General features: G+C 39.8%; 1 protein-coding gene across 1 annotated transcript in view; it reads right to left on the minus strand.

Annotated features, from left to right (window-relative positions):
- LOC128688472 (bridge-like lipid transfer protein family member 3B) overlaps positions 1-15,000 on the minus strand; it is a 272,927-nt gene that overhangs the window by 97,359 nt on the left and 160,568 nt on the right. The window contains exons 14-16 of the mRNA XM_070084750.1: positions 10,129-10,375; positions 3,384-4,887; positions 1,738-2,251 (exon numbers count right to left, since the gene is read on the minus strand). Of these exons, the coding sequence (XP_069940851.1) occupies positions 1,738-2,251; positions 3,384-4,887; positions 10,129-10,375 (2,265 nt within the window). The remainder of the gene's footprint in view (positions 1-1,737; positions 2,252-3,383; positions 4,888-10,128; positions 10,376-15,000) is intronic.

Here is a 15,000-nt window from a genome sequence, read left to right on the forward strand (position 1 = left end):
GGTCCTGCAGTAGTTTCCTAGGATGACCACTACCCTGCTTCCCTTCCACAACATATTTATACACCCTCCATGTCATCCTATTTTGCTTCATCCTCTCTAGATAACCAAGCCACCTCAACAACCCCTCCTCAGCCCTCTGAATAATATTTTTAATAACTCCACACCTCCTCCTAATCTATAAACTATGAATTCTCTGCACAAAGTTTACATCAGACATTGCCCTCAGACATGACATCTCCACTGCCTACAGACGACTCCTTGCTGCAACATCAATGGCAGCAAAGCTGCCAGTGATACCTTATGCCTTGCCTCAGAAAATTTCCCCACCTATCTGTTGCTGTCTTGCAACAGTGCATAGCTCCTGATGATGCACAAAAGTGCAAAGGATCTAGAGCTAAAGATTTTCATCCTCATGTGGCTTATTCTGCATTGTTAAGATCGCCTGTTTGCGATTGTATTGCAACACTACAATTTGTATATGCTGTGTATTTGTATAACTTTATGAAATGATGAAGTCCCTGGTGGATTAAACGTCTTCTAAGTAAATGTTATAAAACTAATATCGAGTCCTATTGTCATACTTGTCAGTATATTTACCTGGAGGGTATTCTGGGGATCAATGCCCCAGTGGCCCGGTCCATGACCAGGCCTCCCAGTGGATCAGGGCCTGATCAACCAGGCTGTTACTGCTGGCTGCACGTAGTCCAACATACGAACCACAGCCCAGCTGATCTGTCACTAAGTATCTGTCTAGCTCCCTCTTGAAGGCAGCCAGGGGCCTATTGGTAATTCCCCTTATGGCTGGTGGGAGGCTGTTGAACAGTCTTGGGCCCCAGACACTTTTTTGGTGTTTTCTCTTAGTGAACCAATGGTACCCCCTACTTCTCATTGGGGGTACTTTGCATCGCCTACCAGATTCGGGACCAAACCTTCTAGAATTTTCCAGGTGTAGATTATGATATATGTCTCTCGCCTGCATTCCAGTGAGTACAAGTCAAGTGCTTCCAAGCATTCCCAGTAGTTGAGGTATTTGATAGAATTTACATGTGCAGTAAAGGTTCTCTGTACATTCTCTAGATCTGCAATTTCACCTACTTTGAACGGAGATGTTAATGTGCAGCAATATTCCAGCCTAGAGATAACAAGTGATTTGGCATCTCGTTTTGAACATTCTCATTATCCATCCTATCATTTTCTTTGCAGGTGATCATGACACTGTTGTGATCCTTGAAAGTGAGATCCTTAGACATTACCACTCCCAGGTCCCTCACATTATTTTTCCTGCTCTATTGTATGATCAGAATTTGTGGTATACTCAATTCTAGTTATCATCTCCAGTTTTCCATAAAGTAGTTAGAATTTGTCTTCAGTGATCATATTGTTTTCCGTTGCCCATTGGAAAACCTGGTTTATACCTTCTTGGAGGTTAACTCTGTCCTCAATAGATGACAGTTTCATGCAGATCCTAGTATCACCTGGAAAGGATGACACGGTGCTGTGGATTACATCTCTGTCTGATATGAGGATGAGGAACAGGATGAGGGTGAGTACTGTGCCTTGTGGAACTGAGCTTTTTCACTATGGCAGCTTCCGATATAACTCTGTTGGCCACTACTCTGTGTTTGATCAGTTAGAAAGTTGAAGATCCATCTCCCCACTTTGCCAGTTATTCCTTTAGCACGTATTTGGTGTGCTATTATGCCACGATCACGCTTGTTGAAGGCTTTTGTATATTACATCTGCATTCTGTTTTTCTTCCAGTGCATCCAAGACTATATCATAGTGATCCAGTAGTTGCAAGAGGCAGGAGCGACCTGCTCTGAACCCACGTTGCCTTGGACTGTGCAGTTTTTGGGAACCCAAGTAGTTTGCAATAGTGCTTAGCACTCTTTCAAAGATTTTTATGATGTAGGACATTAGAGCTATTGGTCTATAGTTCTTAGCTAACGATTTGCTGCAACCTTTATTGAGTGGGGCTATATGCGCTGTTTTAAGTGACTGTGGCATTTCACCAATGTCTAAGCTTCTTCTCCATAGTATACTTAGGGCACGCAAAATGGGTTTCTTGCAGTTCTTATTAAACATAGAGTTCCACGAGTCTGGGCCTGGGCCTGGGGCTGAATGCATGGGCATGTTGTCAATGGCTTTCTCAAAGTCTATCAGAGTTGGGGTAATGTCAGAAATCTGGTATACACTGATGGAGTTTTGAGGCTCATTCACGAAAAAATCATTTGGACTGTCGATCTTCAGACTGATTAGTGTTCGCTAAACATGGAGTCATATTGAGATTTCAGTATCTCACTCATTTCTTTGTTGTCATCTGTGTAAGTCCCATCCTATCTGAGCAGGGGCCCAATACTAGATGTGGTATTTGCCTTGTTTTTGGCATATGAAAAGAAATATTTCGAATTTCTTTCAATTTCACTGATCGCTTTCAGCTCCTCCTGTCTCTCCTGGGTCCTGTAAGAGTCCTTTACCAGTGACATGTATTAAGAACATAACTCCAGTGAACCTGTAAGGACAACTGTTAATAGTTCCAAGAATGATCACCCTTCACAGTTCAGTCTTACACCAGGCATCCTAAATTGGAAAGGAGATATTACAAGACTAATACCTATTAGGAAACATGCAGGAAAATAAAGGCAAGTGTGTTATGAATGTAAGTACAGAAAAAAGTTGATAAGATTTAGCAGTCATCTTTCATCTTCAAGAGACAGAGCACCAGAGTGCAAAATACTGAACAGGCTTCAGTTTTACATTTATATGATAAAAGTGATAGTACCTTCCTAGGTGGGTGGTGTCTACCAACCAACCTGGAGACTACCTACCAGGAAAGTGTTCTAAGGGTCAATGCCCTCATGAATGACCCAGTCCCAAACCAGGCCTCCTGGTAGACAGCATGATCATAATATAAAAAAAGACCTTGGAACCAAAACTTTACCAACCATACTTAAACTAACAATGATTACATACTATTTATTATTATTATTACATTCTGGAGGAGCACTAAACAATGAGGATTACAGCAATCCATAAAAGTGGGACTCCAGCAGAAATCAATAACTACAGGTATTGGCTAATTTCTATAATTTCCGAATTTCTGTAAATTCACTTTTAATTAATAGAGAAATATTATAAATGGTAAGTGTTATATTGTAATGTGTGGTCTCAAATGCAGGATAAAATATAAGTTCACACGTTAAGACAATAGGATAAATATCCTCTATTGTTATGCAAGCATAAAAACTCGTCCAGTACTGAGTTACGGAACAGCAATACGTACATATTAAAAGTACAAAATATACAACCATTAAATCTATGGACTTGATCTGAAGCTTAACTTACTACAGAAATGCAGCTAAGTTTTCTAATGCATTACCTACAAAATAAAACAGAGCCAATTATTCAAAGTTTCCTCACTTACTGAATCTTTTCTTCTGAAGGAGCTGGTGACATCAGATATTTCACTAGGAGTTGGTTCTTCAAACACTTCTGATGCCAGCTCTACAGATGATGGAGGGGGTTTGTTTTCAACACGAAAAAGAGCATCCATTTCCCCTAGACCGCTGTCCGTACGTTCTGAGTCTATGTTGACCAAGATGAAGTTGTCGCTGTCAGAACTCAGGTCACTACGAACTGAAACAGTGTCACTCATGTCTTCTGGACTAGTTTTCACTGCTGACTCAAGGGTGGACATTAAATTGGTAAAACCACTAGTAAGGCCTTTACGTACAGAAGTGAAGCCTGCATTAAGATTACCTTGAAGATTTAATTGCATCATTGGGCCATTGATATGGGAAACGCTAGTGTCGAGAATCTGGCTGCTTCGTAAACTATGGGGCAGGTTGGTCAAGCTACTTGACAGCTGTCTGTTAGCGGTATGTTTTACAGCAGCAGATGGGGATTGTTGCTTACCTGTGTTGACCGGAGAGTCTTGACTAACCAGAGGTTGACTTATGTTGCCATTAGCAGTGTTAGATGGCTGCCTGGAGATGGAGGTAGATATTGGCATTGTTTGTGGTGAAATTAGCTGGTCGACACTGTAGGACTTTGTGATGTCACTGGCAATAGAGCAAGCATCAATTTCATTTGCCTTCTGGACTATACTGTGTTCAGAAGCAGAGTTTCTTATTTCACAACTTGGAGAACCTAAATCGTGGAGATCTGCCGTGGATGACGAATCAGGAAGAAAACTCTCCATGTCTCCAGCAATAAAATCTTTACTGGGATGTGGAGGTGGCATCAATAACGACACATCCACCTGAGGCACCACGACAGAGATCACTAAAGTGTCCCCAAGATTGTCCTGAGCTAAGGCTACACCTGCCATATTAGGATGAGTCAAAATGTTGAGTGTATCATGAGTCAGGTAAGATGTGAGCTCTGTGATAACATCTAACTGTCGCATAAGAAACAGGTACTGGTAATGATTAAGCTGGGCACTGACTAGACTTGGCGTGTGAGCAAGCATGTGTGTGGCAGCTTCTGGTCGGCTACCATCTCCCTTGTCCCCCAGACCACTGGAGGGCTCTCTTACATCTTCCCCACTACTGTCTCGATTGGAATTGTCACCATAAAAGTTTTTTAACAAATGCCTATGAGGTCTTAAGTCTTTTTCTTCACATGACCCTACACTTGATTTCCTTGAATCAACAGAAAGACTAGATTTTGGTTTGATGTAGATCCATAGAGACAAAGGGAAAGCATCCACAAAAGGAACAGGCCTGTTGCGTGCTGCTGGTACCCCAAAAAAATCCACCCAGATTGGTTCACAATGTATAAAGAGGATGTCTCTTGCCTGCATCCAGAGTGCATCACGCTTCATGCTGGAGATGGCTTCATACAAAGAGCTTTCTATCACAGGAGCACTTCTTACATTATCTTCACCTGCAATAAAGAAAAACTTGAAATACTAAATAAATCTATTATCATATGAAAGGTAACAAAATTCATGTTAAAGAGAAATGCTACACAGAATATTTAACAGGTGACGAATAATTATTTTTAAAACTTATATATATCAATTCCATTATCAATAAGCTAAAAACAATTTAAGGATAAGATGTCAAAATATGAAAGAACAAGGTGATGAGTAACTAAAAATCTAGGCATGGAAAGATTTTATCAAACTGGAGTATAGAGGCAGTAAATGCATTCAGATGTTTGGGAGAGGATCTGTCGCAGATGGGCCTATAAAACAAGAGGTGAACCATGGCACTGATGAAGGAGGGGGAGGGGTTGACCACGGACTAAATTATTATTATTATAATCAAAAAGAAGCGCTAAGCCACAAGGACTATACAGCACCATGGACTAAAGCATTTGTGGTGACAATCAATCAGTATTTATTTCCACATGATACATCATTTGTACAAAGTTGGATGGCATTACATCAATCACATGGAAAATCCCATAGTTATGCAGAGCATAGAATGCTTTAGAGCATGCACTTGGGCCTTATCTGCTGTATGAAGAACTGCAGGGTAAGAGAAACCAGTGAAATATGTCAAAGGCCATGAGCACTCCACAGCAACAATCAACTGATGAACTTGCACCACCATCACAAGATACCCAGCCTACAACCTTGGCCTGGAAGGGTCGCAACCACCATCTTCACTCCAAGATGTCAAGTGTCCTGAACTAGACTTGAGGTTAAGAAATAATGTACAGCATTAATGTTATCATTTTTTAACTACATGTACTCTTTCTTTTAACTGTCTGAATCTCACTACAGTTCAGATATTTTACAGAGCAGTTTGACTGACAAAATTAGATAGAAAAAATTATTGTTTTTTGAAGAATTATGCTACTTTTTTTTTTCTGATGTCTAAGGAACACAACCTTATTTTACCTGTGTACTTTTTAGACCATAAGTAGCATAAATCGCTGGTGATGCAGTTCTCTGAATGTAAACAACGTGAATTATGAATGTCTGCTGTATATTATTGTGTACTTGTTGATCCTGTCTATACCGTATATTATCACCATTAGTCAATTTTCTTGTTACTTAAAATATTCCCTAAAAGTAATATTCCCATCTCATGAGTGCCTAACACCTACAAAAATATGAAAAATATGAAAAGGCATATGATAGAGTGGATAAGGGAGCAATGTGGCAGATATTGCAAGTATACCTACCATCCGACTTGCGACCTGCTCGACATACATCCACTTGACTTATGATCGTGCATCAGGCAGCTGGGCTGGGCAGGCTGACGCATACCACTGTACAGTATTTGACAATACTCGCGGCGGCAATGTGCCATGCAGGCAGCATCGATTTGAGTTGCCCTGCCCTATCAGCAGCATCATACTGTATTAACCCTTTGAGGGTCGACAGGCCCTCTCCGAAACTCGTTCTCAGGGTCGGCCAAATTTAAAAAAAAAAAAAATTATTTTTTCTTATGAAAAGATAGAGAATCTTTTCCCGATCATAAAGACACCAAAAGTTTGAAATTTGATAGAAAACTTACGGAATTATGCTCTCGCAAAGTTAGCGGTCTCGGCGATGTTTACGTATCGGCGATTTTGCCCACTTTGAGCCCCATTTTCGGCCAATTTCACTGTACTAGTCGACAAAAAACATGAATATTTCGCTAGAACTCCATTTTTTCTATCGAATGGGTGCAAGAAACCACTCATTTATGAAATTCAACTATCCAGTACAGTGGTCAGAATTTAGCAATTTTACCAATTTCACACAAATTTCAAAAGATGCCAATTTCCGAATAGGGTCCAGAATAAACAAGAAAGACATTCCTGGCACTAAAATGACACTTCCTCTAGTCATTATTCACGTCTCAAGGCCCCTCTTATATTCTTTTGCTTTCCACTTTGAATTTTTATTTTCACAAAAAATATAAGATTTACTGTTATGCAGACTACTGCATTAGTGTAAAAAATGGTATAAATATTATTGGTGCACTTGTGAAAGAATATTAGACTCACCAGTTGACGTGTATTGCACGCTTGGCACGATTTGTTTACTTTTGAAGTTTGGTAAAAATCGAACATTTCTGCTACTTTGAGCTCAATTTCAAGGCACCTTTCTTTGTAAAACCAGTCAAAATCATCTCTCTTTCTGTAATATGTCTTCCATTCTATAAAATGAGACCAAGAAAACTAGAATACAACAATAAATACCTTACGAAAATACACTGCAAAGTCGCTGATTTATTCAAAAAAATGGTCAAAGTTTTTTTTTTCTCATTATGCACTGTGTGCTGCAGTATTTTTTTTAGACTGTGCACACTGACCACATAGACCGATTCTTTCATATGAAGGCCTACCAGCTTTCTCCCACTAGATTTGAGGCCGCTAGAATTTATGAGTACTAGTACGTCAAAAACCCCTACGCGTAAGACGTACTAGTACGACGAAAACCCTCAAAGGGTTAACTGTACTAACTGGACAGTAAATTTCACCATGGCCCCTAAGAGGAAGTCTGAATCTTGCACTGGAGATTGTGGCAAGAAGGCAAGAAAGGCTCTTATTCTCGAACTATATTTGTTTTCACTGTTGCACATAAATCTGTCTGTATCTGTCTGCCTGAATACCTGTCTGTCTGTCTAGATCTGTCTGCTTATCTGTCTTTATGTCTTCCTGTGTGTGTCCTTCTGTCTACCCGTGCGTCTGTCTTTCTGTCTGCTTGTCTGTCTCAGAGAGCTACTCGTGAACCAACAGGTATTGCACACAAAGCAGAGTCGTCACATCTTCAGTATGACGCTAATATCAGCTCTACAACTTATTTATCTATCACAATTCATCTAATATGACATAATAAACAAAATAAATACCATAAAAACCTGATATACATTCTAGAATGAATAAAATATGAACATAACTGCTTTAACCCTTTGGGGGTCGACAGGTCCTCTGAGACTTGTTCTCAGGGTCGGCCAAATTTCAAAAAAAAAAAAAAAATATTTTTTCTTATGAAAAGATAGAGAATCTTTTCCCGATCATAATGACACCAAAAGTATGAAATTTGATGCAAAACTTACGAAATTATGCTCTCGCGAAGTTAGCAGTCTCGATGATGTTTATGCATTGGCGATTTTGCCCACTTTGAGCCCTATTTTCGGCCAATTCCAGTGTACTAGTCGACAAAAATCATAACTATTTCGTTAAAACTCCATCTTTTCTATCGAATGAGTACAAAATTTTAGCAATTTTGCCAATTTCACACAAATTTCAAAAGATGCCAATTTCTGAATAGGGTCCAGAATAAACAAGAAAGACATTCCTGGCACTAAAATAACAAGTTCTCTGTTCGTTAGTCACATCCCCAGGCCCCTCTTATATTTCTTTGGCTTTCCACTTTGAATTTTTATTCTTACAAAAAAATAAGATTTACTGTTATGCAGACTACTGCATTAGTGTAATGGTATAAATAATATCAGCGCACTTGTGAAAGAATATTAGACTCACCAGTTGATGTGTATTGGACGCTTGGCATGATTTGTTTACTTTTGAACTTGGGTAAAAATTGAACATTTCTGCTACTTTGAGCTCAATTTCAAGGTACTTTTCGTTGTAAAACCAGTCAAAATCATCTCAATTTCTGTAATATGTCTTCCATTCTATAAAATGAGACCAAGAAAACTAGAATACAACAATAAATACCATACGAAAATGCAGTGCAAAGCCGCTGTTTTAATCCAAAAACACGGTCAAAGTTTTTTTTTTCTCATTATGCACTGTGTGCTGCATGATTTTTTTTATACTGCGCACACTGACCACATAGACCCATTCTTTCATATGTAGGCCTACCAGCTTTCTCTCACTAGATTTGAGGGCGCTAGAATTTAGGCGTACTAGTACGTCAAAAACCCTGGGTCGTAAGACGTACTAGTACGTCCAAAACCCCCAAAGGGTTAAACTCCACATCTTGTGCCTGTGTTGGCGTGTAGGTACACATTAAAATCACTAAGAGTGTGTTATTGGTCTTGAAGATGCCATATTAATAATGATAATAATAACACAATAATAATCACTGTGAGGCGCGTTAAATGTGTATAAAACGTTAATATAGACATTTTGCTTAATCCATCTATGTGCAAGAAAGGTATAAAATATCGACAAGATGAAAGTTAAGACACATGTGCAACATCTGGTTATCGTTATTGTAGACGTTCCGCCATCCAGTGGCTTTATCAATACAGATTCTAGGACATAATTAGAAGACAGTAGAACTATATACAAAAGATGAGGTAATCAGTCCCTTAGCCTTGGAGTTGGTGTTGAGAGCACCATGGAGGTAGAGATTCTGGAGCAAAGGCAAGGAGACTGGTGTTTATGTAGGTGTCAGTGAATAGGGAAGTGTAACAGACGAGGGCATAGTCACTGGTAGGTGGGATTCCCCAGTGGAAGTAGGTCCTACCCAAAGGAATGGGTTAGTTGTAGTAGACGTGAAGGTCTTGTAGATGTCCTCTGAACCAAGATTCCATGATGTTGCAGTGTCTGACAAGTTGTGCAAGAAAGGTATAAAATACTGACAAGATAAAAGTTAAGATACACGTGCAACATCTGGTTATCTTCATTGTAGACGTTCCGCCATCCAGTGTATTGATAAAGCTACTGGATGGCAGAACGTCTACAATAAAGATAACCAGATGTTGCACATGTATCTTAACTTTCATCTTGTTGGTATTTTATACCAATTCTTCCTTTAATGTATTCCACCAGCTACTTCACAATAATTTTATTCTGTAAACAGTAAATAAGGAGCGACACTGACTAATACTGATCCTAAGTGTTGTTTTACTATGATACACAATCCCTGAAAGTTTCAGGCTGACAAGGATATATTCTTAAGTTATGGCTTGGAAACTGCAAACCATATAAAGCAGAAATTAGAAAAATTGTGACCCACACAACTCAGTACTGAGGATATCTACACTTCTTTCTTTCAACAAACTGGCCATATCCCACTGAAGCTGAGTGGCCCAAAGAGAAAAACAAAAGTTTCTCTTTTTAACTCTAGTAATGTATACAGGAGAAGGGGTTACTAGCCCCTTGCTCCTGGCATTTTAGTCGCCTCTTACGACACACATGGCTTACAGAGGAAGAATTCTGTTCCACTTTTCCATGGAGAGGATATCTACACATTCTATTATTAACACTTACCCATTACATGCTTGACAAACTTATGACATATGGGTTGGAAGTCAGTAGATGATGCTGGAAAAGTTGATGCAAAGAAGAGCTCTCCCTGCTGTGCTGCTTCAAGGGTAGTTGCCAGAGACATCAGAGACCCAGGCAAAGTTGGGTCAGCTGGCCGCACATTAGAGAGAATGACTCTAGATGCCTGAATGTGCATAGAATGTGGACGGTCTCGCTGATTACTGTGTTCACCCACTCCATCAAATATAGCCTGAAATGAAAAAGATATACATCCTTGAAAACCTCAATAATATCAAATACTGGATGAGGCATTCTACATTAGGATATTACAGTCTTACACAGTCATATATTATACATACAATTATCTAACAAACAATTTCTTATATTTCTTAAAATTTCTTCAAATAATTAATTTTATCAAAAGTATTCAAATACTATAAACAAAAATCAAAATGGTAAGATTTTATAATGACTATAAACATCTTTTAAAGTGGAGAACAAACTTAGTACAGCCTCTCCTCACTTAACGATGGAGTTCCGTTCCTAAGACCACATCAGTAAAAGAATTCGTCACTAAGCAAGGTAGCGGGTTTGTGTCAACCATCTTTGATATTGTTTTAATGTCAACTCTGCACCATTTATAAATTTTTTTTTAGTATATTTTGAAATGTGTACTGTATACTGTAATTAACAGAATATAACCTCTCTTCACTTAATGACGGAGATCCTAAGCCAAGACCATGTTGGAAAGCGAATCTGTCACTAAGTGAGGAGCATACTATAATGGTAGTGGGTTTGTGATAACCATCTTTGATATTGTTTTAATGTCACTTTTGTACCATTTATGACATGTCTGGTATTTTTTAAATGTTTACACAGTATACTGTACAGTAGACTGTCATTTGTCATGAGTTTATTTGGCACTCTCTGGGTATAGCACGACTGAAGAATTGTGGCACAATTTCATGTAACACAACGTAAAATTAATTTAACATGGTTCAGTTTGCGGGAAGTAAAAAAAAATTCCCCTTTCATCCAGCGGCCGCCTTGTTATGGATCAGCTGGCAAGACCTGCTGTCCCCAGCCACCCCCCGACACCAGCCCACCATTCGTACTTCATGTGTGTCCAGTCCAACGTCTTTGCTACAAGCTTGTGATTGTGAATTGTGTTTTGATCTTTTAATTACAATATCTTGTAGGTAGTAGGTTGATAGACAGCAACCACCCAGGGAGGTACTACCGTCCTGCCAAGTGAGTAAAACGAAAGCCTGTGATTGTTTTACATGATGGTAGGATTGCTGATGTCTTTTGTCTGTCTCATAAATATGCAAGATTACAGGTATGTCTTGCTACTTCTACTTACACTTAGGTCACACTACACATACATGTACACATTTATTTATACACACTCATCTGAGTTTTCTTTGATTTTATCTTAATAGTTCTTGGTCTTATTACTTTTCCTTTTATATCCATGGGGAAGTGGAATAAGAATCTTTCCTCCGTAAGCCATGCGTGTTGTAAAAGTCAACTAAAATGCCGGGAACAATGGGCTAGTAACCCCTTTTCCTGTAAAGATTACTAAAAAGAATAAGAAGAAGAAAATTGTCAAAGTGGGAAGCCTGAATATGCGTGGATGTTGTGCAGATGATAAGAAAGAGATGATTGTGGATGTTATGAATGAGAAGAAGCTGGATGTCCTGGCTTTAAGTGAAACAAAGCTGAAGGGGGTGGGAGAGTTTCAGTGGAGAGGAATAAATGGAATTAGGTCAGGGGTTTCAAATAGAGTTAGAGCTAAAGAAGGAGTAGCAATAATGTTGAAGGATAAGCTATGGCAGGAAAAGAGGGACTATAAATGTATTTATTCAAGGATTATGTGGAGTAAAATAAAGATTCGATGTGAAAAGTGGGTTATAATAAGCGTGTATGCACCTGGAGAAGAGAGAAGTGTAGAGGAGAGAGAGAGATTTTGGGAAATGTTGAGTAAATGCATGGGGAGTTTTGAATCAAGTGTGAGAGTAATGGTGGTTGGGGATTTCAATGCTAAAGTGGGTAAAAATGTTATGGAGGGAGTAGTAGGTAAATTTGGGGTGCCAGGGGTAAATGTAAATGGGGAGCCTTTAATTGAGCTATGTGTAGAAAGAGATTTGGTAATAAGTAATACATATTTTATGAAAAAGAGGATAAATAAATATACAAGGTATGATGTAGCAGGTAATGAAAGTAGTTTATTAGATTATGTATTGGTGGATAAAAGGCTGATGGGTAGGCTCCAGGATGTACATGTTTATAGAGGGGCAACTGATATATCGGATCATTATTTAGTTGTAGCTACAGTTAAAGCAAGAGGTAGATGGGAAAAGAGGAAGGTGGCAACAACAAGTAAGAGGGAGGTGAAAGTGTATAAACTAAGGGAGGAGGAAGTTCGGGTGAGATATAAGCGACTATTGGCAGAAAGGTGGGCTAGTGCAAAGATGAGTAGTGGGGGGGGGGGTTGAAGAGGGTTGGAATAGTTTTAAAAATGCAGTATTAGAATGTGGGGCAGAAGTTTTGTGGTTATAGGAGGGTGGGGGCAGGAGGAAAGACGAGTGATTGGTGGAATGATGAAGTAAAGGGTGTGATAAAAGAGAAAAACGTAGCTTATGAGAGGTTTTTACAAAGCAGAAGTGTTATATGAAGAGCAGAGTATATGGAGAGGAAAAGAAAGGTAAAGAGAGTGGTGAGAGAGTGCAAAAGGAGAGCAGATGATAGAGTGGGAGAGGCACTGTCAAGAAATTTTAATGAAAATAAGAAAAAATTTTGGAGCGAGTTAAACAAGTTAAGAAAGCCTAGGGAAAGTATGGATTTGTCAGTTAAAAACAGAGTAGGGGAGTTAGTAGATGGGGAGAGGGAGGTAGTGGGTAGATGGCGAGAATATTTTGAGGAACTTTTAAATGTTAAGGAAGAAACAGAGGCAGTAATTTCATGCACTGGTCAGGGAGGTATACCATCTTTTAGGAGTGAAGAAGAGCAGAATGTAAGTGTGGGGGAGGTACGTGAGGCATTACGTAAAATGAAAGGGGGTAAAGCAGCTGGAACTGATGGGATCATGACAGAAATGTTAAAAGCAGGGGGGGATATAGTGTTGGAGTGGTTGGTACTTTTGTTTAATAAATGTATGAAAGAGGGGAAGGTTTATATATTCATAGATGGGGTTGTAAAGGAAGTAAATGCTAGGGTGTTCGGGAGAGGGGTGGGATTAAATTTTGGGGAATCAAATTCAAAATGGGAAATGACACACTTACTTTTCGTTGATGATACTGTGCTTATGGGAGATTCTAAAGAAAAATTGCAAAGGTTAGTGGATGAGTTTGGGAATGTGTGTAAAGGTAGAAAGTTGAAAGTGAACATAGAAAAGAGTAAGGTGATGAGGGTGTCAAATGATTTAGATAAAGAAAAATTGGATATCAAATTGGGGAGGAGGAGTATGGAAGAAGTGAATGTTTTCAGATACTTGGGAGTTGACGTGTCGGCGGATGGATTTATGAAGGATGAGGTTAATCATAGAATTGATGAGGGAAAAAAGGTGAGTGGTGCGTTGAGGTATATGTGGAGTCAAAAAAACGTTATCTATGGAGGCAAAGAAGGGAATGTATGAAAGTATAGTAGTACCAACACTCTTATATGGGTGTGAAGCTTGGGTGGTAAATGCAGCAGCGAGGAGACGGTTGGAGGCAGTGGAGATGTCCTGTTTAAGGGCAATGTGTGGTGTAAATATTATGCAGAAAATTCGGAGTGTGGAAATTAGGAAAATGTGTGGAGCTAATAAAAGCATTAGTCAGCGGGCAGAAAAGGGGTTGTTGAGGTGGTCTGGTCATTTAGAGAGAATGGATCAAAGTAGAATGACATGGAAAGCATATAAATTTATAGGGGAAGGAAGGCGGGGTAGGGGTCGTCCTCGAATGGGTTGGAGAGAGGGGGTAAAGGAGGTTTTGTGGGAAAGGGGCTTGGACTTCCAGCAAGCGTGCATGAGCGTGTTAGATAGGAGTGAATGGAGACGAATGGTACTTGGGACCTGACGATCTGTTGGAGTGTGAGCAAGGTAATATTTAGTGAAGGGAGGCAAAGAGGGGAATGTATGAGAGTATAGTTTTACCAACGCTCTTATATGGGTGTGAAGAGTGGGTGATGAATGTTGCAGCGAGGAGAAGGCTGGAGGCAGTGGAGATGTCATGTCTGAGGGCAATGTGTGGTGTGAATATAATGCAGAGAATTCGTAGTGTGGAAGTTAGGAGGAGGTGTGGGATTACCAAAACTGTTGTCCAGAGGGCTGAGGAAGGGTTGTTGACGTGGTTCGGACATGTAGAGAGAATGGAGCGAAACAGAATGACTTCAAGAGTGTATAAGTCTGTAGTGGAAGGAAGGCGGGGTAGGGGTCGGCCTAGGAAAGGTTGGAGGGAGGGGGTAAAGGAGGTTTTGTGTGCGAGGGGCTTGGACTTCCAGCAGGCATGCGTGAGCGTGTTTGATAGGAGTGAATGGAGACAAATGGTTTTTAATACTTGACGTGCTGTTGGAGTGTGAGCAAAGTAACATTTATGAAGGGATTCAGGGAAACCGGCAGGCCGGACTTGAGTCCTGGAGATGGGAAGTACAGTGCCTGCACTCTGAAGGAGGGGTGTTAACCCTTTCAGGGTCCGTCCCGTAGATCTACGGCTTTATGGTGAGTGTCCAAACCGTAGATCTACGCCAAGAGCTCAGCTCACTCTGATAAACTGTGAGTGGTACATTTGGGCCTAGATATGAGAGAATACATCTATGTGGTATGTGTGCACCACATAAAACAGATCCTGCAGCACACTGTGTATAATGAGAGAAAAAAACTGAAATCATGATTTT

This window comes from Cherax quadricarinatus, chromosome 13 (assembly GCF_038502225.1).
Source record: "Cherax quadricarinatus isolate ZL_2023a chromosome 13, ASM3850222v1, whole genome shotgun sequence".
In the NCBI taxonomy this organism is placed as follows: domain Eukaryota; kingdom Metazoa; phylum Arthropoda; class Malacostraca; order Decapoda; family Parastacidae; genus Cherax; species Cherax quadricarinatus.